At 37.1% G+C, this 26,066-nt stretch overlaps 4 protein-coding genes across 5 annotated transcripts; 2 read left to right on the plus strand and 2 right to left on the minus strand.

The window, feature by feature from the left end:
• Window positions 1-5,953: 5,953 nt before the first annotated feature.
• On the plus strand, window positions 5,954-9,002 carry LOC109107189 (ribonuclease H2 subunit B-like). 2 transcript variants are annotated; one of them, XM_042763812.1, is made up of 11 exons: window positions 5,957-6,326; window positions 6,596-6,670; window positions 6,799-6,906; window positions 7,048-7,124; window positions 7,203-7,317; window positions 7,424-7,488; window positions 7,585-7,687; window positions 7,778-7,860; window positions 8,191-8,235; window positions 8,519-8,596; window positions 8,834-9,002. In XM_042763812.1, the coding sequence occupies exons 1-11, from the start codon at window positions 6,263-6,265 to the stop codon at window positions 8,942-8,944; spliced, it is 924 nt and encodes a 307-aa protein (XP_042619746.1). In that variant the 5' UTR covers window positions 5,957-6,262; the 3' UTR covers window positions 8,945-9,002. The 2 variants fall into 2 exon arrangements, with proteins under 2 accessions (XP_042619747.1, XP_042619746.1); XM_042763813.1 differs by lacking the exon at window positions 8,519-8,596 and having other exon boundaries at window positions 5,954-6,326.
• An 863-nt stretch (window positions 9,003-9,865) lies between these two features.
• LOC109107627 (uncharacterized protein C13orf42-like) lies at window positions 9,866-13,548 on the minus strand. The gene is made up of 3 exons (XM_019120873.2): window positions 12,691-13,548; window positions 12,057-12,201; window positions 9,866-10,729 (listed from the first exon to the last, which is right to left on the minus strand). The coding sequence occupies exons 1-3, from the start codon at window positions 13,102-13,104 to the stop codon at window positions 10,479-10,481; spliced, it is 810 nt and encodes a 269-aa protein (XP_018976418.1). The 5' UTR covers window positions 13,105-13,548; the 3' UTR covers window positions 9,866-10,478.
• Window positions 13,549-13,567: 19 nt separating this feature from the next.
• On the plus strand, window positions 13,568-17,172 carry LOC109107197 (TLR adapter interacting with SLC15A4 on the lysosome-like). The gene is made up of 3 exons (XM_019120466.2): window positions 13,568-15,081; window positions 15,316-15,430; window positions 16,082-17,172. The coding sequence occupies exon 3, from the start codon at window positions 16,082-16,084 to the stop codon at window positions 16,901-16,903; it is 822 nt and encodes a 273-aa protein (XP_018976011.1). The 5' UTR covers window positions 13,568-15,081; window positions 15,316-15,430; the 3' UTR covers window positions 16,904-17,172.
• Window positions 17,173-17,870: 698 nt separating this feature from the next.
• Window positions 17,871-20,279, minus strand: LOC109107195 (E3 ubiquitin-protein ligase TRIM39-like). Its single transcript, XM_019120461.2, has 6 exons — window positions 19,778-20,279; window positions 19,214-19,309; window positions 18,876-19,106; window positions 18,714-18,736; window positions 18,521-18,642; window positions 17,871-18,437 (listed from the first exon to the last, which is right to left on the minus strand). Exons 1-6 carry the CDS (start codon window positions 20,228-20,230, stop codon window positions 17,896-17,898), a joined length of 1,467 nt encoding a protein of 488 aa, XP_018976006.1. The 5' UTR covers window positions 20,231-20,279; the 3' UTR covers window positions 17,871-17,895.
• Between the last annotated feature and the right edge of the window lie 5,787 nt (window positions 20,280-26,066).

Below are 26,066 nucleotides of genomic sequence, written 5' to 3' on the forward strand. Positions count from 1 at the left end.
CTCCTTTGCATGCCACTTAGTAAGTTTAACTTTATTAGAACATTTCTGGATCTAGACTTTAATGCTGGATATATACTGAACTTGACTGGCCATTATTATTGCTCTGATCGATTAACCATATAGCCTAACAAATCCCTTGGTTTTGCTAAGCCTATTGAAAAAGTGTTTTGTTGTGCATACACAAATTTAGGCTATCCATGTTAGTTCAAACTCAAGGCCACTTCGAACTGCAACAAAACCTCATTGTAAGAGTTGAAGCATGTCATAAGATACTATAAACTGTATTATTTTCCTCCCACCATCACAATAGGTGACTAAACATCTGAACAGTATCAACAACTACAACATTAAAATTCTCATCAGTCACACAGTTAAGACTCAGTCTTCTCCTTTCTTTTCATTCGTTCCCCTCTAGACTTATTAATAAAATCACTTTGTATTCTATTCATTAAAATCGTGTAACCTTTTCTTTAATTGTTTAATTGTTTGTTTATTTATTAACCACTACAGATCATTCATTAACCTGTAATTGTAAAGAAATATATTATTTTCTTTATGCTTTAAAAATGCTGAAAGGACATGCTTCGTGTTTTGATCCATGACAGTTTTTGTATATTTTTTCAGCGGGGAAAGTAATAACAAAGCGCACTGCAGGCAAGTCCAGACAATCGCGTCACGGATGTCCCGCCCCTCGATGGCAGTCCTCTGATGACGTCACTCTTGCCGAAGCAACCGTGGCACGCCATTGGCGCAGTGCTCTGTCAGTCTTGCGACGTCATGAAGCTAGTGTTATTATTGTAAACAGGGTGCTTACTTTCCACGGGCTCTCGGGTGCCGAGCCTTTGCTACGCGCTTCTTTGTTCGCTGCATGAGAAGATCAACACGACAAAAGGCTACTCACGAAAACTCGTTGTACACGTTATGGACCTCCTGCAATCATTTATGCACAACACAAACAATAACTGAGTAGTTTAATACGGTTCTAAACCAAACCTGTTAGACACTTTATAATAACACGGCGTATCTCGAAGACAGCCGGTAACAACTTATGCATAGCAATTGTTGCTGAACTTTTGACAGGGAGATTTTGTTGTTGTTGTTTTTAGATTTCATACGGTGTCTTTCAATTTACAACTTCCTTGATTCACGGAATGTTATAATTTAACAACTTTTTAGAAAATTAACAACATGAAGTGAAGACCGCGATCCAGTTAAGAGTCAAAAACTTTTCAACAACAGTTCGACGCCGATAGTACGAGGTCGACTGTTGCCACTCCTGTTGTTTCAACAAAAAAAAATTTATTTTTTTTTATTTATTTTTTCTTGGTCTACAAAAGTATATTTCCTAACAAAATGCTAAAAAAAAAAAAACTAAAACAGTAATGCCCATTTACACTGCGAAGAGATCAGGAGCTACATCAAAGTCAATATGAATGGCACTTACCCAAAGCGCTGGGGGAAAACATTGAGGATGTGTATGAAGATATCATTTGACTCTAGGGAGGTGTTCTAATAAATACCTTTCCTGGCACGTTTGCATGTTAATTTAAGTTCGCATAACAGTTTCAGCTTATTTACTGCCGTTTCACAAGGTATCGAGGAAGTTCTTTTGTTCCAGTATTTATGCACAGCGTCAAAGTTGCGCGTTGAGGAGGCGGAGCGGTAGTGCTGCGCGAGAGGAAGAAAAAAAAAAGACCAAGCGCCAGCGCTCGACCTTAGTTAATCAAGACTCAAACCCTACGACCCACACTGGATCAGATTAGGTCACGTGCTACAGAGCAGCGACCAAGTCGCGTGTCATAACTGCACACAATCCTGATCTCGACGACACAAGACCGGAGTTCCACAGCATGGCGCGCGAACCAGGCTTTACCCTCAGCTGCGCGAGAGATGCCAAGTGCTTTACTATGATCCGCTCAAGTGCGCGTTCACAGATGACTCATCTTATGTATTGCTAAGTCTCCTTCCAATGTGAGATATTTTGTTTAAATTATGGTAGAGGTAAGAAACTTTCATTGTGAGCAGATCCGAGATTTTCTTCATAGCCTACTGATACGTGATAACAAAAAAAATCATAAGCTAATAAAAAAAAACATTGTTTGATTTCAAAGTTTGAAGTTGCTCTAAATGTCTTTCTTTCTTTGCAGTACACCTGCATAAGCATATTTGAGAGTATATTTGTGTTTTATGGAAAATATAGTATAAAGAAAGAACTCACTGTGATTTGAAACAGCTGGCTTCTGATATTGGCTGCTGTTTGGTGTGTTCAACTGCATTAGAGCAACTAAAGCCTGTCAAATATCATCATGCTAAACCTCACTTTGGTTAGGATGCATGGCACGAGCGTTATACAGTAAGCACAACTGCTTAAGCACGTGTTTTCTGTTTCAACAATTTCGCCTTTAAACTTATTATGGTTTAAAAAGTTTAACATGGTTCATATTAAGGTTTACACGTTTTTTGCACTCAGTCCCTAAGGCAAATAAGCACTTTTGCACCTTTGAGTATTTTTTATTTTTCCAATCATTACCTTTATGGGTATGCAAAACTGTGACTTCGAAAGTTAGGTCTGGAGTAATCCAGCTGCTGGTTAAATAACAAGGGATTGTACAATTGATTTATGCTAAATGTTGCCTACAATATGAATATTTTATTTGAATAGTTTTATTTTGGATGGCACGTGGCGTTTAGGAAGTTAATTTGAAAGTGGGGCTATTTATAAGAGGGAAAACACACGGCCTGTTGACACAGCTGAGGTGAGGTTTTCAGCATTTTCCAACCTTCCTCTACTCACTCTCAAATGTGCAAATACAGGCTAACGATTATCACCACGTTATTGTAGGTGATTTTAGAATTAAGTTAAAAATATAAACAGGAATCCAGCAAAATAGCTATATAATCTAATAAAATTAAAATGATCTAAGCAATGTAGGGCAATACAATTAATATTTGTGCGGTTTTACCAGTGAAGCAGTCAGATATTTACCTGTTTTCGTTAAGATTAACACTCTCTTAGTGATAAATCAAATCATCTTGATCCATTCCAAACACAATCAATCAATCTGCTGGTATTGTACAACGACTTGATACGTTAGTAAATAGGAAAAAACTGCAAAAGAGAAGTTTAAAGCAATAATATGGTCGTTCTGCTAAATAAAAATGCATAACCCTCGGATTTCAAGCTGCTGCAGAACAAATGAAAATGTAGAGTAACGAATTCACTCTTTCGACTAATGAATTCATTAACTTAACACGCTCCCTGTTCGAATGACTAACGAATTTCGTATGCTTTCATTTCCTGTTGTAGTTTTCAAATGTGAAAATTAACACGTCTCACCAATAGTTTCCGTGTATGAAAATAGGCTACATAAATTAATCATCACAGCCATATAGGCTAGTAATGCTGCTTATTTAAAAACGCAGATTATGTGATTTAAATAGGCTACATTGTGTAAAATGGCACACCGTTCCACAGTTTTGCAACAATCAGTTTGCTATCATACAATAAGATTTTGACTTTGGCAAGAAAACACAAAATACATGGATGCTGTTTCATCAAGCTTGCGATATTACTTCCTACCTTCACGTTTGGGCTTCTTATCCTTTTGAAAATATAAGCCTAGCTCGTAGCTATTATAATAGCGAAAACTAAGAGATTTTTATTTCGTTTTTACGACCAATTAGTCAAAACAAATGTCCTGTCTCCACAAGTCATGTGATAGATCTATCAGAGTACGCTCGGTTTGAGTCTTCAGACTTCTGTGGTGAAAGACCTGTGACTCCAAAACAGATATTCCCTTCGTGTTCGTCGAAAATGAAAACCGTCAAATTGTGATCAATTTAAGCAATGCATCTCTGTATGTTGCCCCTCCTACTATGAATTGAGATGGAAAACTGACAGTATATAATCCAAACATTCTAACAAGTCAGCGCGTGACTTTAATCTGATGAGCGATAGTAAGATTACACGAGTCAACCCTGTTTTTAACCCTGTCAACCACGGGCTACTTCGCTCCTGTGTGTGTGCAAAAGTAAAACTACAAACCAAACCCCTGTAAAATTACACTATTTTCTTTCCAGCAGTGTTACGGGACCATGTTTAATGTGCAAGGTGTGTTTGCTACTTTTGCATGTGTGTGGGAGGAGGTGGCCCAGATGCAAAATATGAATCGTTAATCTGAAATGTTCCATTAACCAGTTTATAAAACAGAGCAACATGCCAGATGTATGACAAGCCTGAGCTGAAAATGTCACTGAAGTTGTGCCACGTTTTTTTTTCTTCAACCAGATTTCATTCTGTCTGTCTCTTACGACTCTTATGGAGTTACTCAGTATTGGTTTACTATTGGGGTGCAATGTACCTTGTAACTAGGCTATTACTTAGAGTTTCTTATAGACAGATTGGTACATGAGTGATGGAAAAGACATGTTAATAATATTTCTAAATGTTTTTAGAATTCATGTGATATGAATAAAATTTAAAATAGATTAAAAAATCTAAACTTTGATGGTTTTTGTTTAGAAAATTGTGGAATCGTGACATATGACAACCGAAATTATGATGTAACTTCTCTTCTCTTCGATGGTTAATTTCTTGTACAGCTGGGATGTCCTGGAGCCCCTCTCCCCCTCCACCATGTCCTTGCTCAGCAGACCTTGGTTGACCTGAATACCTCAGACTTATAGCAGAACAGGGGGTCCCTGATTCTCAATCAGCAGCACATGAATGCACACGCACAGACTGTGTCAAGACATGTCTCGGGTAGTTGTCTTAATGAGTGACACAAGTGCAAAACGACACATTTTCCCCCTCACACAATATGAGAGACAAAGTGAGCGATAAAGACAGAGGGAATCATCAGGCATGTCAACCTGACACACAGTCTGACCATGCAGCCTATACAGACTCAGCGACAACAGTGAAGTTGTTGTAAGATCCTGAAAACAGACAAAATAAGGAAAGAGTGACTGTAATGCATCTATAGATTCTCTATTGCAGTCAACATACACTGTTTAACAAATAGGGCTAGGCTACTGCTTTACCTTCTATGCTGTTCATGCCATTTTTATGGCATTTGGTCTTGTACTTTATCTTACTTAAGAATTTTATGTAGGCCTAGGCATTTCCCGCGTCATAGCCTATTTCTTGTAGATTATTGAATTTAAATGCTTTGAATTATGTTTAAATGCTTTGATTTTTATAATCTTTCGTGCCAAAAAAAACTTCTTTCATTCTGACTGATGTAAGAATTAGATTATTATGATGGTTTAGAACGTGTCTAGAACTTTCACGCAGACAGTAAACAACAGTTCTGCCGAAGGGCGTAACTTTCTGCATTTTCAAGACGCGGGCGCCATCTAGCGGTCACTGTTAGAAACATCAATGTTGTATAGAGGAGGCCATGTTTCGTGATTGATCTTTCTGTGCTGAAATTCGTTGATTAAATTGTTGTCTATTGGTGACCAGTTGTTGAGACATGTCCCTTATGCCCCACAACGTAACCTGCGTTTAAATAATGTATACAAAAATATTTCCACTTTCCACAATGAAATTGTTCCAACAACGTAACCTGCGTTTAAATAATGTATACAAAAATATTTCCACTTTCCACAATGATTCATATATATATTTATATATATATATATATATATATATATATATATATATATATATATATGTATATATATTTGTGTTTTGTTTCTCGGCAAACTATAATTAGGCCTATATTTTTAGTCAGTGACAGTTTACCAACAGATTACATAGATTGTAAATAGGTAATTGTGCGCCAACCAGATGAGCTGACTTTTAAATAAATATCATATCATGCAAAATAATTACGAAACACTGAAAAATACTGAGATAAAATCTTCAGCTGTACTTTGTTGTCAAACATAAATGTGCTACTGTGTCTTTAAGAAATGCTGGGAGACTGTACCATTTTGAGAGAGGGGTGTCTGTATACGCGTTTTCATATCAGATACTGTTCTCTCTTCACATTTATTAGAGACTTTGGATCTGATGTTTTTTTTTTTTTTAACTTACTAGTAAAAAAAAGTTATTACTGCTTAAAGTAGTATCAGAATAAAACGTCACTTCGAATTTCACACTCTTATTTGTACTGTACACAAATATTTGCCGCCCTTTTTTTTTTTTTTTTGCAGGCAGAGCCTCCGGGTTACTCGCAGTCGCAAGTCTTGCGTTCTTATATGATCATCATCAGGCAACCGGTGGATACAGTTTAACGTTAGGCCAGTCCTTGAAATGACTACTAAAAAGAAACGCTCTGTGCACACCGACAAAGACAGCTGGGTTGTCATTGCTCCAGGTACCTTACATTTACAAGTTTATTGTGTTGCATGTTACACACGTGTACTTGCAGAAACATTATATACAGTCTTTAGTGCGCACCTGATTTTACTGAGACTTTGTAATTATGACAAATGTTTAAGTATGCATTATTAATTCAAACTTTAGGGTCATTATACTTTTTAAGTCCACCTAAATCTCTGTGATATTCTGTTTTCTTTAAAAAAATAAAAAAATAATGTAATTTGATTTTGTGTTTTTTTTCCCCCTTCCCCCCTTCACTTTCAGATTCAGCACTGGACACAGGCAAGTCTGAAGAGGAGGGGGATCCGTCCTTCATCAAACTAAAGAATCCTGCTACAGGTGTTACTATACCAATTTAATTAACCGCAGCTGACAGTTTAGATGTGATGCACAACTGTATTTAGTGGTGATGTCTATCTAAATAAACTGAAAGTGACTGGCAGTTCTGCCTTTATTAATGAGTGCAGGAAGTTCTTCACTGTACCTGTTTGGCCGTGGCGATGTCACTGTTTATGAAGTAAAAGCTTTTTCTGAAGACTTTCGGTCTTGGTTTATTGGACAGACGGTGCAAAGAGGTAAGCTTTCCTTACAGAACATGAACTATCCATTTGATATGATTATGGATCATTGATTTTTTTGATGCTCCGTTTTATTAATCATCTAGTAAGTTGCTGATAAGGTGAACTAATTGTTCACTTTTGTTTCTGTGTCTTTAGATGGTAGACTGCTGTATGTGACTCCCATTGATCCTTTATTTCTGCTGTTGCCATACATTAGCAGTACCACCTCCGAGGTAAACAATTAATTCAGAATGCAAATATTATAATAAAAGCCATTTACATGAGCTGTAATGAAGGCACTCTTCCTACAGGGAAAGTTCCAGCCGGTGGAGCAGATGGTGGTGGATGAGGATTACACTGGATGCACAAGACTTCTGCTTTGCAAACATGGATTGGATTCCCTTCATCATGTGGCTGACGAGAAAGGTGTGTATTTGAGTTTGTAGGAACATATAGAGCCAAATTCATTACAGATACAGTGTGATGTCCAAATTTTGTGTCCAATATATAAAAATTGAATTCTCTTTTTCAGTGGTAGGTGGTTTAAAGTTTCACAGATATAACCAGGAGAAGACCTTGGAGTGGCTCAAGAAAAAGGTTTATACAATTTTTAACCTGTATAAGAAGCATCAATTATTTCAATAATGAGTGTTTTAAGCTGCATTTAAAAATATTTTGAAAAATGTCTTTTAGGTCCAACGCACAGTAAGGACACTTAAAAAGAGCAACATATCTGTGGGTGGAGGAGTGAAATCCAGCACGTTTGTCAGAGTGAAACAGGAAGATGCCACCGAAGGTAAAAAGGATGAATAATTGGGGAAGAATATGTTTGTATGCATTATTTGCTGATGTTATTGTTTTTGTCATTTTTTTATTTTTTTTTTAGAGGACTACTTGCGTTACGCACATGGTCTCATATCAGAGTACATCAGTGAAGACCTGAGCAAGGATCTCCTCAAGCATCTGCAGTATGTATACCTACACTGATCATTCACATCACTTCACAAATAGTGCTATACCGTGTAACTTTTTTTTGTTCAAAATTAACATAATGACATGCAGTTTTGGTTATGAACTGCTAGAGCACTAGTTATATAGAGTACCTTTACATCGTGTGATATCATATTTATCAGCTTTATAGTGGCCAAAGAACACCCTGCTCTTTAAGATGATGGCATCAGCCATCAAAAAAATACATATCAGTCGACCACTACATTCCCAGACTGTCATTTACATTATACCATGTTATTTGTATAGTCAGATTTATGTAGGTATAACATTTTTGGTCTTATGTTACAATTGCCAGAGATATCCAGTCCTAAAGAGACAGAGCCGCCTTCTAAGGTAAATCTTTTGGCTTGAAATACCAGTGTGTCATTTGCATGTTACTGCCATGCTTGCATGTTAATAGTTAAATTATGTCTGTCCTTGCTTTACTTGATTTTATGCCTTAATGCTTTCTGATTTCTATTTCTCCTTTAACTCAAGCAGCTTGTCATTGTTTCAAGAAGCATAATAAATGCTTTGTTTCTGAATGCATTTAGAGGATTGGTGTAGCAGTTCACTTAAATTCAAAAAGATCTTTTGCTGGACTTAGTTTTTGTGACTGCTGTCTTGCATTCTGTAGAAACGGAAACTGTCAGATAAACCGGTAGAGGCCGGGGAAGACTACACCAAGTTCAACAGTGCTGATTTTGCACGAAAAGTGAGTTAGAATCACAAACACAGTGGTGATGGGATTTATGATACAGGCATTGGAAGAAATGGCATTACATGCTACAGCAGAACTGTCTTTTTCTCTCTGTCTATGCCTAAAAAAATCATTCAGCAGTTCATGCTTCAAGTATTATTGGTTTTAAATGTACTTTTCCTGCTTATTTTTAGCTACTGTACTAGAGTTTTGATAATTCTAATATTTAAAATATGTTCTATGTTATCTTAGCCACCAAAGAAGATGACTGCAGCTCAGAAGAGTCTTGCCAAAGTAGACAAATCTGGCATGAAGTGCTTGTCGGCGTTCTTCAGCCCTAAAGTCAAACAAGAGAATAACTGAGTGAGTGAGTGTTTGTGTGAGTGTCAAACATATTGCTAATAAAGGTATTAGAAAATAATTTTTGCGCTACTGTTTGCTTTATTTGCCACTCATAATTTGCTGTGCTTAAAGGGTTACTCCACCCCAAAATGAAAATTTTTTCATTAATCACTTACCCCCATGTCGTTCCAAACAAAGGAATTATTGAATAAAGTCATTATTTTTGTTTTCCTCGCTTACAAAAAGTGTTCCCGTCACTTCATACACCTCTGATTGCACGTCTGATGGCAGATGGAGTATTCTGAAGACGACTTTCATACCTTTCATGGACCTTGACACTGTTATTTATTTGGCAGTCTATGGGACAGTCTCAAGCCTCCAGGTTTTCATCCAAAATATCTTAAATTGTGTTCTGAAGACGAACTGAGCTTTTACGGGTTTGGAACGACATGGGGGTAAGTGATTAATGACACAATTTTCATTTTGGGGTGGAGTATCCCTTTAATATACAATACTTAATTAAAAACAATCAATCACTTTTGGTGAACTTAATGCATCCTTGCTGAATTAAAGCATTAATTTCTTATTATATATATATATATGATACTGACCCCAAACTTTTATAACACATTCTTCATTGTTTTATGATGTGTATGTAAAACATGTAGTTCATTTCAACTTTATCCACTATTATTTGCTGCTAAAGACTTATTGCACCTGTTGTTATTGTGATTTTAGTTTTTATAGTTTGAAAGGGTAATACCCAATTCCTGCTTCCTTTTTTCAAAAAAAGAAACCAGCCCTTTTTAGCTCTGGATTCAAACACATGCATCTAGTTCCTCTTTATAGGTTTTAATGCTTAAAGAAAACCTAAAAAAGTAGAAATACATCACTTGAACAGTAGCTGAAGTAGTTAACACAATTGAGCACTCTTTTCTTGCTTACTGGTATTCTTACAGATAATCACAAATCATCAAAGATTGTATAAATCTACACACTAAGGCACCTAGTACCAGGGATATCATAATGCTATAGTAAGTATCCTCAAAGTTTTACTGTATTACACTTAACAAATGCAAAATGCAGGTGTTAGTTTTGGATTTGGTTAATTAAGACTCACCTATCATAACTAGGCAGTTAATAGCTAGCCCCTTGGCCTTGATGTGTTTTGCATCACTTATATGTCTGATCCCTGTCTGAATATCTGACTGTTTCACCTGATAGGTGATTCTCGGATCTGCGTTATTGTGATAAGGAAATTCTTGTTGCTGGAATCAGTGCACAGGATGATTGTTCAGTGGTTATGCTCTGTTAATTGCCTTAAGCGTTTGTTATCGAGAGCTGCTGACAAAAAGATTCGGATCTGCTGTGGATAATTTATGAAGCTTGGGCAGTGAGTAAGCATTGACATAACATCACAGAGCTCACATCTTCTGTGGTGATTCAGACTATTCCTTATTCTTTCTTCCAGGTCCAACTTCTTGTTCGCACAACTGTGAACTTTTAGTTGTCATCTGGGCACAAACAGTGGAATTAAACAGTGTTGCTTAAGCGGCTAGTCTTTCTTCTTGAGCTTGGGTTTGAAGCGCAGAGTCTGAAAGGCACTCTCCACCACTTTCGGCAGGTGGATTGGGTTTCGTTGCAGACGTCTCCTGCTACCTGTGCTTCCCATGTCCCCCTTCCGCTGGGCTGCCTGCCCGTGACTGATATCTGAATTCTTGGGCTGCGACTCCATCATGGAGATTCGACGAGGGTCCCGAAGTACCCAGTTAGAGTGAAGGTCATGTTCGCTGGTACTAGTAGCCACTAAACAAACATTTCAATTGGGAGGATGGAGAGAAACAGACATAAACAATAAAAAAATGATGACTGAACCATGAAGGGGAAAAAACTAAATACATCTAGTTGACCATTCTTTCCATTAAGATGTACACATGTGCAACATCCTACAATTGCATCTTCCATGCAGTCTTTAGAGTTCACTAGAGTTTGAATGTAAAGATAGGCTTAAAGGGGTCATATGATGCTGCTAAAAAGAACATTATTTGGTGTATTTGGTGTAAGGCAATGTGTTTATGCGGTTTAAGGTTAAAAAAAAACATTATTTATATTTTCCATATAATGTACATTATTGTTGCTCCTCTATGCCCTGCCTTTCTGAAACGCGTCAATTTTTACAAGGCTCATCGTTCTGAAAAGCGAGGTGTACGCTGATTGGCCAGCTATCCAGTGCATTGTGATTGGCCGAATGCCTTAAGTGTGTGACGGAAATGTTACGCCCCTTAACATATTGTCATGCTGTCTCCTGGCACGATGAGACAAAAACAATAAAACCCATTACAAACGAGGCATTTGTTGCATCCAGTGGTGACATAATTACTTATTATAATGACTTATACTGTCTTTTTACGTGTTGCATTGCGTATCGCGCTGCGTAAACATAAAACCATGTCTGTATTTGTGATCAGAGAAACAAACAACAAACCTACTCTACTGCCTTAAAACTTGTGTTTGAATCATCAGTGGCAAATTCTTTAAATATAAAAAAACGTACTTACAGGCTGTGAGTCAGAAACACCAGACTGTCCTTGCAAAGTTGGAACTGCCCAACTTTATAGAAACAGCCTTTGTGCCACAGATGCATTGATTGCAGGCTACAGGTTCAGGAAACAGTCCTCATCCTTCATAAAATGCACTGCACACATCTGAATATTTGGGTTGGACTGTTCTGGAATAGTGTTGTAAATACAAATTAACCTCTGATTTCTAGTTGTGTCCTCTTTTGGAAGGCAAAACAAAGTAGTTTCGCTTTCACAATGAAAAACACAGCGTCTCCACATCATGGCTGCGGCAACTATGAGAATTAAAGTTTTGCCTTCTTTCTTTGCGTGAACATTTGGGCAGCGTTATGCAAATCTTTCCACATTGTGACGTAGACGTGGGGACGTGTTTAAACGAGACGTTTTAGGAGGGCGTGGTTGACTCTTAATTTTATAAAGAATATCTCTTTGGATTTGAGACTTTAGTCTTTGCAACTTTACAGATCTTCTTTATGAACCAAGAGATTGTAACACTCCAAAGAGAACAGATAACTCATCATATGACCCCTTTAAGTAATAAGCTCCACACTCACCTATGAAGTCCACATCTGCATGCCCATTATCAATATGTGGTTTTCGACAGGGCTCTGGGTCACAGCTTGCAATGACTGCATCAAAGAACTGGAGTGTGTCTTCCTCATTTGGGATTGGTGGAGCAGAAGGTTCAGGCCTTGAAGTCTTTAAATTAAGATGATGTATGTATTATGCATACTTTTAGTTGCATTGCTTATTCAAACTAATTTCATTAGCATAGGTTCCTTTGACTTTTTTTTTACTGGTTTTAGAACTGATAAATCACAAAACTAAAACTGTTGTACCTCTTAAAAATTAATAGCCTGGTCATGCAATCCTTCTTTAAAAAATTATCAAGGATTTTCCCCACTAAACTAAAGAACCTAAAACAGCCAAATATAGTTTAGTGAACTGCAAAAAGAGAACAACATTTCATATTTTCCCATTTTTAATATCAAGATTTGACTCTTTCTTTGGTCACACTTTATTTTAAAGTCCAATTCTCACTATTAACTCACTAACTCTTGTCTCAACAAACTACTATTTCGGTTGAAAGTAGACAAATTGGCACAACTTGCTTTACCTTGCCCTAATAATGTTCTCAATTTCTTCTATTAGGTTTAAACATGCAAACCTTGCCTTGTTGCCTCTCACCTGTGCAGCTCTGTTTTGCGGTGGCCGGGGTGCGGGCTTCTTCTTGCGGGACGTGGTCTCTTTACGTTCGCTGTTCTTGAGGTCATTGATGCTCTTAGTGTACTGACGCCTGATCGCCACCAGTTCCTGTAAGTACTCTAAGCAGTTCTGGTCCTGGGAATAGAGCCATACTCGGTCCTCTCGGCTCTGGTAGTAATACAGGGCCGTGCTGGACTCGACGCTCACGGCGCTCACGCTCCGCTTCAGCGTGGTGTCCTGCGGGGCGCGTCTGCTCTCCCCGACCACGAGCATAGACGTGCTCCGGACCAGTTTCACAGTGCACGCGCTGTGGTAGTCCTCATTGGGCCTGAACCTGTCCCGGGAGCGAGGTCCAAGATGGTTCGGACGGAAAGCTGCGTTGATTTTCTTAAACATCACAGTCGGTGTCTGGGTGTTGTAGTTTAGTGGCTAAATATCTGGGCTGATATGTCAAAGGATGTTTGTTCAAACCCCACGAGGGTTCTATCACCATTGTGTCCTTGATCAAGACACTTGATATCGTAAGTCATTAAGAAAAACGTTAAAAATGTCAAATAAATTACTTAGCTTATTTAGTAACCTTTAAATCTATATAATAACTTTTATAGTCAGCCTGTTCTGCTTCTCCATATCCCTCTCCGCGTTGCTCCATGCGCTAAAACTTACTTTATATGTTGATGAAATCCAGAGCCAAGATGGAGTTTTGTTGGTTGACTTTGTCCATGGTGCTGAACAGTTGTTTTTGAGCCAAACGCGTTAAGGGCTCATCATAGGCGATGATCATTGCTTATCTTTATGAAAGAAGTCATGGTAAGTTTCTAACGCAGTCATGGCGACGGTGCGCTTGTAACTCTACACTAACACATGAATAATGAACCAACAGTAGACATATTAGGCTACATGCATCTGCTGGATATCACAGTTAGACCTATGATGCATATGTTACATAACATTATATACGGTTTCGTATGCATAAAAATAAATTAATCAGAATGTGTGTGCACCTTCAGGATGCTTCAGGTAAACCATAAATCGCCTTGGATAAAATATATCCTAAATAACAGTTCGCTGTTATATTCTATTTACTTTCTTGCTAAATAGCCTATAATTCTGAACATTATTTAACAGTTACTATATGTAACTGAATATATAGTTAAAAGTTGGAAAATAGACTTGTGTTTAACTCACATTTGGAAACATTTAACAACTCAATATAAAATTTTTTTTTTTTTAATACCAAGCTAAATGTGAAAATAATAGGCCTATAAAAATTCAACAATAGTTGTTACTAATTTAAAACCATCATAAATTAATACATTTTAATACATTGAAATTAACAGTATAGTGTTATGTTCTGTGATGCTTTTAGGTTTAACAGTATGATGGAAACATATTATAGAATAACTTTATTGTTTTTTTACTCTACAAAAAATAAAAAACAAAATAATAAAAATGACAGTACTACCATGTATTGTATTTAATTTATAAATTATGTCTCCGATATATTATCAGAACTTAAAAGTAATAAATTGGGTCTCAGGACATTTGAGCTATAGAAGCACTATGATGGGACAGCTAAAGTTTTTGGTGGGGTATTGGGTGGACTCTGGGAGCTGTGTGGTCACCATTAAGGGAGTTTATTTCTTGTGTGTATTGAAGGATCTAAGGATCCTCAAATGCAAACTGTCTTTGTTGCTTCAAAAGAGCAATCTTATTTTCTTGTTTTGATTATTTACAAAAAAAATAAACTCTGAAAACTAGTGTATACATTCTTCTTGTGCATACTATGAGAACATTGTGAGAAAGCATAATGTGTGTATATGTGCTTGTACACTTGTTGGTTCATCAGGTAATCTTTATTTTTACCTAAGATAGACAGATCATCACATGAATAATGAATGTAGGTGATGCAGCATTTTGTCACCAACCCATTAGCCGATTAACCAGCGCTACATAGACGTGTGTTCAGTCTACATGTCAGTAGTTAAATTACATTTGAATTGGATTATTTGGTTTCATTGGGGAAATATAGACTCACATAAGATTCCGAAAAGCTGCAGGTGCAAACGTTGGTATTAGAGGAAATATGCAGTCTATAGAGACATTTTTTCATTCTAATGAAACTGCCAAATATAACATCTGCTTGAAGTAGCGTGAGAGAGAAAAAGAATTACAGAATACAACCAATACATGTGCCAATCAATACCCAGAATAGGACCATGGTCCATCTCCTATTAGCACAGAAAGTCCTTTTATTCACCACATTTATGTTTTATGTACTTAAAGTCTCTCCATTATGGAAATTACTAACAACCTCCTCTTACAAAAACAGGAAATCTAGGGGAAACAGCAAAGGAGGTGTGCTGGTCTGAGGTGTGTGGAAATACTCTTAACCTGTTGGTGGATAATAGCACATTATACAAATTGAACAGCTCATTTAAGTCTATTGTAATGAATATAATAAGCTTGGATCATGAGAACTGGCATTTATAAATGCACATAAATATGGTTCTAAATTTACATGGAAGACAGAATTTCGTAATACTTTCACTTCCTCCCTCAGTGGAGCATAAAACTGAACAACTATTGCATAACTTTCACTTACAGTGAAATAAAAACCATTACAGCAGTGCTTAAAATCAGCGGAGGCTCAGAGAAAGAGACAGCATCTGCACAGATTCACCAGAGATCAACAATCAGAAATTCTTCAGTAGAATAAAAGGTAAGCTTTAGGGAACTGTCAGTCTATCTATGTACCGTAATCCTCCTTTTGTCTTACACATTCTAGCTGGATTCTAGTCTTCTTAATTGGTCTGATGTATTGGGTAATGACAATCACAGTAAATTGTGGAAGATGCAAAAATGTCTTGGATTACTTTATATTCTTGGGGTAATGTGAGATGGACTAAGCAAGGTTATTTTTGCCCATGGGCCACATACAGCCTTGTGATTTCATGCGGCCCACCAACTGTGTATTTATCTTTAAAAAGAGTTTTATATTATTATAAATATTTTTTTACAATTTATAATAATTTTAATTACTGTGGTAGCAAAGCTGAATTTTCAGCATCAGTTACTCCAGACTTCACATCATCCTTCAGAAATCATTCTAAAATTCTTAAGAAAAAGTTTTCTTGCTGCTCTTTTTAATTGTGTGGAAACTGTGATGCATTTTCCCTGGATTCTATAGAACAACATTTATATGAAATAGAAATTTCTGTAATGTTATTTCTGTAAAGTCTTTACTGTCACTTTTGATTCATATAATGTATCCTTGCACAAACTGTATTTCTTTTTCTTTTCTGTCCTTAAACTTTTGAATACTAGGTCATCTGAGTTTAACTGATTTAACTTCTGTGTTTGTGTACTGCAGATGTTGTGTGAAGGTAAGCTGTGGAGTTTGGTGTTTGAAGCTGAACTTGAGTGTGTAAATCCCCCTCCATGCTGCACGGTCACAGTGCCATCATCGTCTTTGCCAAGCTGCCCCCTCTCAGCACAAAGCTCTGTCCACTCATCTCTAGAAAATACAACCCGGACAAAGACCCAGCAGAGCAATGCCCATCCTTCCCCCACGGACCCTGAGGCAGGACGGCAACTGGCCATAGGTGTGGATATTCCCAGGCTTGCAGACACCCCAGAAGCAGAGGCCTTTTTGGTGCCTTCATGCTGCCACAGCATCTGCCAGCATTACAGCGATTTACATATTGCTGGTGGCCAGGTGCTGCCGCTCAGCCCCTGTGCAGGGGATGTACAGGGCAATCTCAATCAGGACCCCCAGCCCGGACCCTTCCTTCTGTCTGGAGATGTTCCCTCCCCCTCCCTCCTGCCTCCTCTGGTCCACGAGTACAGGAGTTCGAGGCGCTGGAGGGAAGAAAGTGGGCGCGAGCGTCCCTCTCTTCTGCAGTTCAACCAGCCCCTCTCTAATTCACAGCTCAACAGCTACCTGGAACAGAAGCTTTTGGAGCTGTACAAGCAGTACCTGACTGAGGGCCCCCTGGTGACCAGGCCCGTCATGGCATCTGAGCTACTGCAGACCAGTCTGGATCAGATGACTCTCCAGCTGAGCCGTGAGCAGAACATGGAGACGGCACGGGCCAAAGACATGCTCCTCAGCTGCCTGCTTAAAGTCACCAGCAGTTACCAGTCCAGTGAAATCAGCACCCCTGTACTGCAGATCTCCGCTGAGACGAAGTGAGTTTGATAGTGGAAAGAGATGGAAAGACAGGAGGGAAAAATCTTTGAGGCATTAGGACCAAGGAGACAGACTTTCATGTGTAACGTGTAACGTTTAATAGCTTGAAACTAGCATGTTAATCAGCGATTATGTAAATGGTAAAGTAATAGTAATTCTGAAAATGCAAAATAAATACAATTTGCAATTCAAAAGGGGTTGATTATTCAGGGTTCCCACTCATTGAAAGTCTGGATGAATAAATTAATAAAATAATTTGCCAAGTTTGAAAATGTTTCATATTTTTTATTTATTATATTATTTATTCATCTTTTAAATGAGCTTTTACATGTGCAGTTTTCAATTAAATTTTACAAATTTTATTTGCTTTTGTCATTTTTATGACTTTTTTAATATTTCTATATAGCCTTCTTTTTTTAGTTTTAGTACTTTAAGTACATAAACATTTTAATTAGCTGCCAAGACAACATTTCTAATAGTTTTTTTTTTATTATTTCATTTTTAAGTTCAAGATTTAATATAAAATTGACATTTTATATCAGCATAATTACCAACAATAATTAAGGTTATTAATAGTTTTAGTTGCCAATAACAACTGCTGTGAGAGCAATCCAGTAATCACAAATGACTAAAAAGAGTCACTTTGTCATTGTCAATCTAATCAGAGGTAAAATTTGAATTGCTTAGCATGAAGGAGACATGTAACTTATGAATAGGCAACATTATGGATTTTTTTTTCTTCATATAAATACAAAGATTAAAAAAAAGAGAAATTTGTACAGGTTTGAAACAAAGGGTGACTAAATGATGACAGAATTGTATTTTTGGGGTATCTATCCCTTTAAACATATAAATGCCTTTTAATAGACTCAGCATCAAAAGGTTAATGAGAATGTTTATTTATTTATTTATTATAAATGACTAAACACAATCAGCAGAGCAGAGTCAAAGATTACTAAATGAAGACAACTGGGTGTTAAGGTTAATAATTTAATCTACAGTGAGTTGTTTTTTACTGAAGAATTTACAGGTAAAATGAGCAGAGGAGAAATGTTACAGCCAACACCAAAAAATGGAAATAATCTTTCAGTGAATGTGTGTGTAAAAGAGTGTATGTGTGTGTCAGTAAGAGGGTCAGAGAATGACAGCGTTCCACTGTCCCAGTCCAGCTGAACTCTGATCCTCTGCAGTTTCTCTTTCACAGGGAGGGGAGTCGGTGATTGTGGTGATTCATGTGCTTTATATTCACCACAGAAATGACCCACCAGCCAGATTCCACTCCTTGAGAATATTTTATTCCTCCTCTGAGCAGATTCGGTCATCACTCCGAGGAACCAGCCTGTACTGTCTCCGACTTCAACGTCCCAGCAGTGAGAGCCAGAGTCAAAACCCTCTGAGCCCAGAACACATGCAAACATGTCGAATCGCTCTGGATTTTCAGGAAGTGTCTGTTCCTCATCGCTGTACCTCACACTGGTCAGGTCATCAGACAGGATGAGATTACAATGAGCAGTGTTGGGGTCAAAGGTCACGGAAGCTGAAGAGAGAGACACATACACATGAAATAAAACATATTCATCTTATGATGGAGCTGAATTCATTGTTGTGTTCTTTACTCACTGTTATCAGCAGTTTCCAGCATCTTCTGCAACACAGTAAACTTCAGGTTGCTCAGGTGTTTTGGCACATTGATCAGAACTCCAGAAATGTTCTCCGGATCCGGCGGTTTACACTGGGAAACTCTGGAAAAACACTCAGTAATCAGCGATGCTGTGGTTTGAGTTCAGAACAACAGAGGAGAAACCATACAAACCTTTTCAAAGTGGCATCATAGTTCTGTAAAAGAAGAGAAATGCAAGTTATGCAGCAAATCTAAATGAGAATTTTTGAAAATGTCATCTTTGTATTCAAATCCATGATAATAAAAATGCTGTAATTTAATTTCTATAAAAAAAAACAAAAACACGATTTATACTTGTAGGAATAAAGCATCTTCAGCTTTCATCTCCTCCTCTATAGCTGTGATTGTGGCAGAAAGAGAATACATCTCTTTGCTCATCTTCTCAATCTTATTCCTCAGTATCTGGCTCTTTTGCTCTTCTTCCTCTCTCAGAGCTTTTTTCCTGGCTGCCTCTTCATTACACAAACTCTGGCGAAGTTTCACAAACTCCTCCTTGATCCGTCCCTCTGTGTATTGAGCCTGAAACTGGAAACTAACATGTCTATATTCTATAAATATATACACACACACACACACACACACACACATTTTACAATGTCACCACATTTAAGCTTAAAAAAAAAAAAACTTACCTTAATATGTTCTGCAGTTTGAAGCGAAGTCTTTTGAAACTCCTGAAATATTCTCAACTTCAGCTGCAAAGGTTTTAATGCAGTTTTGAGTTTCTCCTGGAATAAATCAACACAATGGGTTAATATAAAAATACCAGATCCTGTACATCTAAGAAATAAAACGTACTTGATTCAGATAAATTTTTTTTTGCACATTTTGCACAGTAATACTATACATTTTGTATTATTATGTCCAGCATGCGTTCTTTCTTAATATTTCTTTCACTTGGTTATTAAGGTAACTTTCTGCTCAACCGCTTAAATAATCGATTCACTCCAAACGATGAATCGAATGAACGAATCGAGACTCTAGAACTGGTTCAGTGCGATTCGTGACCTCATCATGACCTTCTGAGAAAAAAACAGTCACTTAAATACTGGATTTAAGTTTTATTCGATTTAAGAGGTTATTGGCGTCGGATTTTAAAACATAGTCAAGAGCATTCGAGGGATAGTGTTTTGGCCTAAAATCTGATTCATTATTGTCGGTAGTGTCTCGAGAGCTCAGGTACAGAACTAACTGACCTTAGCAGCAGCGCAGTCTGTGGACTGTAGTGAGGAGGATGCGGTGTTTTTTTCATCATCATCTGCTTCTGCGTCCATCACTTCTCGTCGTCTCTTCTTCACCTCCAGTGAAGGTGTTGACTCCGCACATCGTTTCTCTCTCACCTTCCTCCACGTATCTTTAATAAGCCATTTTATTCGTTCTGCATCTTTGGACACGCGGTCGTACCTCAGTAACAGAGTTCTGCATATGCTGCAGATGGCCAGAGTCGTGTCCTGAAGTTTGCCAACTAATTCCTCCAGCACGACCGCATGATCCGCTTTGTTTTCAGACTTGTGGCCGTGAAACAGTCGGTGCTTGTTACATTTGGATGGATAGAATTCCCTACCACAGAGCAAACAGTCATTTTCCACTTTCTTCGGTTTGGTCTGTACAATATTTCGCGGAGACTCCTGTGCCATTATTATGATCATCGATTTCAGATTTACCCGCCCCTAAAAACGAACTGTAGTTTTAACAGCGAACTGTGATTGGTCGCGTTACATGTCAGTCACGTGATTACATCCGGTCCAAGAGGGCGGTCCTTGGATAGCGCGCATGCGGTAATGTGGACTGACCTTGCTGTCAATGGGAACTGAAGTTTAGTTATTAACACAATACCCAACTAAATAAACCAAAGTCGAGGCTTTGTCCCAGTGTTATTTTATCATTAAGATACTATTACAGTTTTTATTAATATTTCTATAGTTTTTATATTTTTCCATTTTCGTTTCATAATTTTAGTAATTTTGTTGTTTTTGCCATTTTAGTAAGTTTCTTTTAAATATATCTATATGTATATATCTATCAACTAACTGAAATATACTTTTTATAGTTCATCTCAAGTAACAAGAATGCTTGTTTTTTATGGTTTTATTTAATTATAATAATAACAACCCTGCTTCGTACCTTTTAATCTAAGGATGTTAATGTGAAACTACTATATACTACTATATACATGTGTACATTTTTTTTTTCAGTGAGGAGATGAATATTCAAAATGAATGGTTCTTGTTTTGACTGCACATAGACCATTCTCACATTTTAGTCACTTGACTGAAAAAAGGCTTTAAAACAGGTCAACGTTAGCAAATAGCTGCAAAAAATGCAACCAAAACAATTCTCTATTTATTTTAAGTTATTGAAACTGGAAATCAATTCATAACCTTTATAGACACAAACAATTTCACCATTAATTGGACTCTATTACAGTCATTTTTACAGGTAAGATGAGCAGAGGATACAAACCTTTTCAAAGTGGCATCATAGTTCTGTAAAAAAATACAGATTATACAACAAAACTTAAATTCATTTTCAAAAACAGTTTTTTTTGCATTTGTCTCCAGTATACTGAATCTGCTGTAAGTAAATAATTATTATTATATTAATTATACATGTAGGAATAAAGCATCTTCAGCTTGCATCTCCTTCTCTGTGGCTCTGATAGTGTCTGAAAGAGAGGAAATCTCTGTTATTCTCATTCACTGTCTGACTCTTCTGCTGTTCTTCCTTCCACAGTTTAGATAACCCTACTGACTCTTCAACACGTAGAAACTCCTCCTTAATCTGCCTCTTTATGTGCTGAGCCTGAAACTGATACAAAATACATTTCAGACAAATACATAAAACTACAGTTGGTAACACTACAGGCTATCCACATATTTTTAATTGCAAGTGTGTGTGCAGCCATTTTTAACTTGAATTACCCCTTCCAATTAGCCGTACAAAAACAGTTATTTATGCTGCCTGACACTGCAAACTATTTCACATTATTATGATAACATTATTTATTATAGTAATCAGAAACACACTGGTTTGTGGTGCAATTAAAACTTCTATTTAGGGGAGGGCAATATGGCAAAAATATCATATTGATTTATTTTTAAGGCAGGATCGTGATCCAGAATTTCATCACAATTTTTTTTCATGTTGGTTTGTAAGTCTTTTTTTTTTTCAATTTACTGAGCAGTACAGTCAGATTAGTGTCCCTGTTTTAAAAATATACATTGTAATAAAAGATAAAGGAAAAATGGATGACAGACCGTTTAGTTATTTAGCCTACCTATAGCAGCTAATGAATCAGATATCTTACACATTGACAGGAAATGGCTACTTTTGCATTGAGAAATAAGTTAAATATACTTAAATAACCCACAAACATAGTTTAATTCTGACCTTTTGACCTTTTTTTTGTAGTTTGAAGCAAAGTCTGTAGAAACTTCTCATATGTTCTTAGTTTCACTTTTGTGAATGTTTTGATGCAGTTTTGAGTTTCTCCTGGAATAAATTAACAGCTCATTATAAACATCTAGTCACAATACAAACTAATTTATTGTAAAAAAAAAAAAAAAAAAAAAAAAAATCAGCGGCCCCACTTCCCATGTCCCATATTGACTCACAATACACATACTTAACGCAGGAACTTTAGAATGGCAAAGTGTGCTATTCCGAACACAGCCGAAACTGAACCCAAAATAACTCTATTTATTTCCACAGTGATAACTAGACTGCACTCATATCCAATCTGGTCACATGACATGGAGACGTTATACCTAGCCTATTGTTTATTTACTATTTTAAACATAGTAGGCAAGTAATTTTTAGACTAGAATTTTATTACATAGCAGAATATATATATATATATATATATATATATATAATATATATATATATATATATATATATATATCACAATCCTAATTAATTTCATATAGTTTGCTTGCATATATCTGGCCTCTGGCAAGAGTTTGTCCAAAAAATATTCAACATTTTACTGTGTATTATCCTCCATATCTAAATAACGTATACTGACAGCGACTTTTGTACAGTATTGTCGGATACCCTAGCAGCAGTGCTGTCAGTGGACTGTAGTGAGGAGAAGGATGCACGACATCATCATCATCATCATCATCATATGCTGCTGTGTCCATCACTTCTCGCCGTCTCTTCACTTCTAGTGTGGGAATTGAAATCGCACACCGTTTCTCTCACTCTGGTCTTCTTCTACATATCCTCACTGAGCATTTTAATTCGTTCTGCGTCTTTGGACACGCGCCCGTACCGCAATAACAGAGTTTTGCATGAGCCGCAGATGGCCAGAGTCGTGTCCTTTATTAGTTTGCCAATAAATTCCTTCAGCACGATTGTGTAATCCGCTTTGTTCGCAGGCTTATATCCGTGAAATAGTTTGTATTTATTACATCTGGATGGATTAAAACTCTGATCACAGCCTACACTTATTTGCTGCTGTTTTAATTGGTGTTGTCTGTTCATCTCTTGGCTGAGACTTTTGTGCCATTGATTTGAACGGGTCTGCCTACTCATATTACTTACTGATTTACCTCCATAGGGTCTGCCTACTACAGAAGTGGTGTATCACCGCATACTGTACACCTTATGGATCACACGTGTCGTCCTCAAGGGGGCGCTTTAAGCCGCATTCAAATCTTAAATCTTGATTAAAGACATTTCATATGTAGGGGAGAGCGAGGTGAGTTCAGCCAGTGAGGGTAATTGAGCCTAGGCAGAAGGTAAATTGAGCCACATGGAGTTAAACCGTGCCCCTGATTATGCTGAAGTTACACTTAACATTTTCACCTCATGCTATATCATATATAAAAATTACTTCTTAAAATGTGTGAGCCTTGTGGCTGTTCATTCAGAGAGTTTCCTCACCTGTGGCTCAATTCTGAAGGCGCTTTTTAAACTGTTAAAAAAATTCAGTACAAAAAGTTCAAATTGAAGAATTAAAAATAAAATAAAATAAAAAATAAAAAACAGACTGCACCTGACCTTACAGAAATGGGCTAATAGTACACTCAACATCCCACTCATAAATGTTGCAGGGAAATACAATTTCACAAAAATTTCCGTGGCCAATTTTCATAAACAAGGCCTATTTAAAATGTAAGATTCAAGAACTTTATTGTCATATGTACTAGAGTACAATGAAATTCTTACTTTGTTTACTCCTCTCGAGAATGACAGGGTAGAATGGGAACAAATATAACTTACACGGGCAATACAAAGTACGTAAAAATATAGAATATACAGTGAAGTAAAAATATAAATAATAATAGCTTAAAAAAAGAAAGTGATGAAAGAGAAAGAAAAGAAAAAGAGAACCTGTATGCTAATTAGAACAAACAACTGTGAATAAAAAAATCTTCACAGTATAAATGTGCAGTGCAAGTAGCAATAAATTGACAAATTGTAAAGTGTCAAGTGGTGATAAAGTGTCAGTGTAAAGACTAGTGTTTAAATTGTCAGTCAGATGCGTTATGAGTGTATGAAGGTCCAGCAGGTAAAGTGCAGAGTGCCATTAAACATGCTAAATTTATTCCACCTGATACAGGTGGAAGTGGCAGTGGGTTTTGACTACTTATCAGTCTTATGGCCTGAGGGTATAAAGGGTTCTGGAGTCTGGATGTTCTGATGTTGCAAGCCCATTTGCAGATCCTTTTTTTGTATATGTCCTGCAGTGAGGAGAGATCAGTCCCTGTGATTTTCCGGACCAGATTTATCACCCTCTGTATAGCCTTTCTATCCTCTGTTGTGCTGTTGCCAAACCATACAGCAATGCAGCAAGTTAACACTCTCTTCACAGTGCTTCTGTAGAAGTTATGGAGAATCTGTGATGACATGCCAAATTTCCTTAGCCTCCTCAGGAAGTACATTCTTTGATTGGCCTTACTTACTAGTTTCTTTGTGTTTACTGTCCATTTGAGGTCCTCACAGATGCGTGCACCAAGGAACTTATAGCTGCCCACTCTCTCAACCTCAGCATCTCTGATCAGCAGAGGCTGATAGACACGTTCACTCCTCCTCATGTCCACAACCATCTCCTTGGTCTTGCTGATGTTCAGTGTGAGATTGTTAGCCTCACACTATGTGACCAGTTCAGACACTTCTTTCCTGTATGCGGTCTCATCATTGTTTGTGATAAGGCCAATGACTGTGGTGTCATCTGCGAATTTTATGATGATGTTGTGTAGCAACACAGTCATGAGTGAAAAGAGTGTACTGCATTGGGCTGACTCTAAATACACAACCCTGAGGAGTGCCTGTGTTCAATATGATAGTGCTGGAGGAGTGTTTTCCGAGGTGGACATGTTGAGGTCTACTGGTGAGGAAGCTCAGTATCCAGTTACACAGTACAGCTTGTTTATGAGTTTGGAGGGGATGATGATTGAATGACGAAATGTAATCAATGAAAAGCAGTCTGGCATAGCTGTCTTTATTTTCCAGGTGAGTTAGGATTTTGTGAAGGGCAAATGAAATGGCATCCTCTGTTGATCTATTAGTCCTGGATGCAGAGCATGAGACTCTCAAAACACTTCATGAGAACCGCTGTGAGAGCCCTGTGTTTTTTTTTTGGGACAGGGATGATAGTGGTGGACTTGAAACAGACAGGGTCTGTAATCATTGAGAGGAAAAGATTGAAGATGTCAGTGGTTACATTGGTTAGATCTGAAGTGAATTTACAGAACAAAATCTGAATTTAAAGAATAAAATCAAGTTCAAAACAGACAATAAAAATCATGTTTGGTGTAAAATTATTGAAATATAATGTAGAATTACCGTAAAATAATACTTTATAATCATAAGAAGGGGTGAGCCACTGGCTCAACTTACCCCAGGACTTTTCCTTGAACATACAAAAATCACTTTAAACACCAAAAAAACCAAAACAGTTTTTGAACCTAAATGTGTTTACCAAGTATTCCATGGACCCCCTCCATCACAGAGTGAGTAAAATGCTTAAATATTCAAACATGTGTGGTCATATCACCGATTTTGTTTAAGGTTGTATAAAAACAAGGGGTGGCTAAACTTCGCTGCAGGCTCAAATCACCCCATTCTCCCCTACAATAAAATATGTATATTCATTTCAAAAATGTACCTGAAAATTTCCAGCAATTATTTGAAATCACAGGACAGTGATTGGTTCATTGCGATTAGTGCAGTAAAGTAAGTTGTATTAATAAACGTTTTTCTTTATGTGTCAGAGCTACATTTATGCAATCTAAATAGGAAATGAAAAGAAACAATTTTTCATTTGTTTGATCATTGTACTTACTGATGGACATTTATTTTCAGAATGATATTTTGCAATGTAAAGAACGAGACAATGCAATTATTTGTTTTATTAGGAAAATACCATATAACGTGATTTCTCTGCAAAACAAATTCCTTTTAAATGAATCCTACTTTATATATAAACTTTTTGGAACAAACTTGAAAAACTGGTAGTTAATGTTGTTAATAATG

Source organism: Cyprinus carpio, chromosome A9 (genome assembly GCF_018340385.1).
Source record: "Cyprinus carpio isolate SPL01 chromosome A9, ASM1834038v1, whole genome shotgun sequence".
Lineage (NCBI taxonomy): Eukaryota > Metazoa > Chordata > Actinopteri > Cypriniformes > Cyprinidae > Cyprinus > Cyprinus carpio.

Bases quoted from the DNA above. Each gene is read 5' to 3' on its own strand.
- LOC109107189 (XM_042763812.1), top strand. From the start codon at position 6,263: ATGACTACTAAAAAGAAACGCTCTGTGCACACCGACAAAGACAGCTGG. The intron at 6,907-7,047 runs GTAAGCTTTCCT...CTGTGTCTTTAG, and splicing joins TGGACAGACGGTGCAAAGAG to ATGGTAGACTGCTGTATGTG. The intron at 7,861-8,190 runs TATGTATACCTA...CTTATGTTACAA, and splicing joins ATCTCCTCAAGCATCTGCAG to TTGCCAGAGATATCCAGTCC.
- LOC109107627 (XM_019120873.2), bottom strand. From the start codon at position 13,104: ATGTTTAAGAAAATCAACGCAGCTTTCCGTCCGAACCATCTTGGACCT. The intron at 12,202-12,690 runs GTGAGAGGCAAC...CTTAATTTAAAG, and splicing joins CGCAAAACAGAGCTGCACAG to ACTTCAAGGCCTGAACCTTC. The intron at 10,730-12,056 runs GTGAGTGTGGAG...ATGTTTGTTTAG, and splicing joins TGCAGATGTGGACTTCATAG to TGGCTACTAGTACCAGCGAA.
- LOC109107197 (XM_019120466.2), top strand. From the start codon at position 16,082: ATGTTGTGTGAAGGTAAGCTGTGGAGTTTGGTGTTTGAAGCTGAACTT.
- LOC109107195 (XM_019120461.2), bottom strand. From the start codon at position 20,230: ATGATCATAATAATGGCACAGGAGTCTCCGCGAAATATTGTACAGACC. The intron at 18,737-18,875 runs GTATAAATCGTG...CTTCTTTTACAG, and splicing joins AAGATGCTTTATTCCTACAA to AACTATGATGCCACTTTGAA. The intron at 18,643-18,713 runs GTTTGTATGGTT...GTGTTTTTCCAG, and splicing joins TATGATGCCACTTTGAAAAG to AGTTTCCCAGTGTAAACCGC.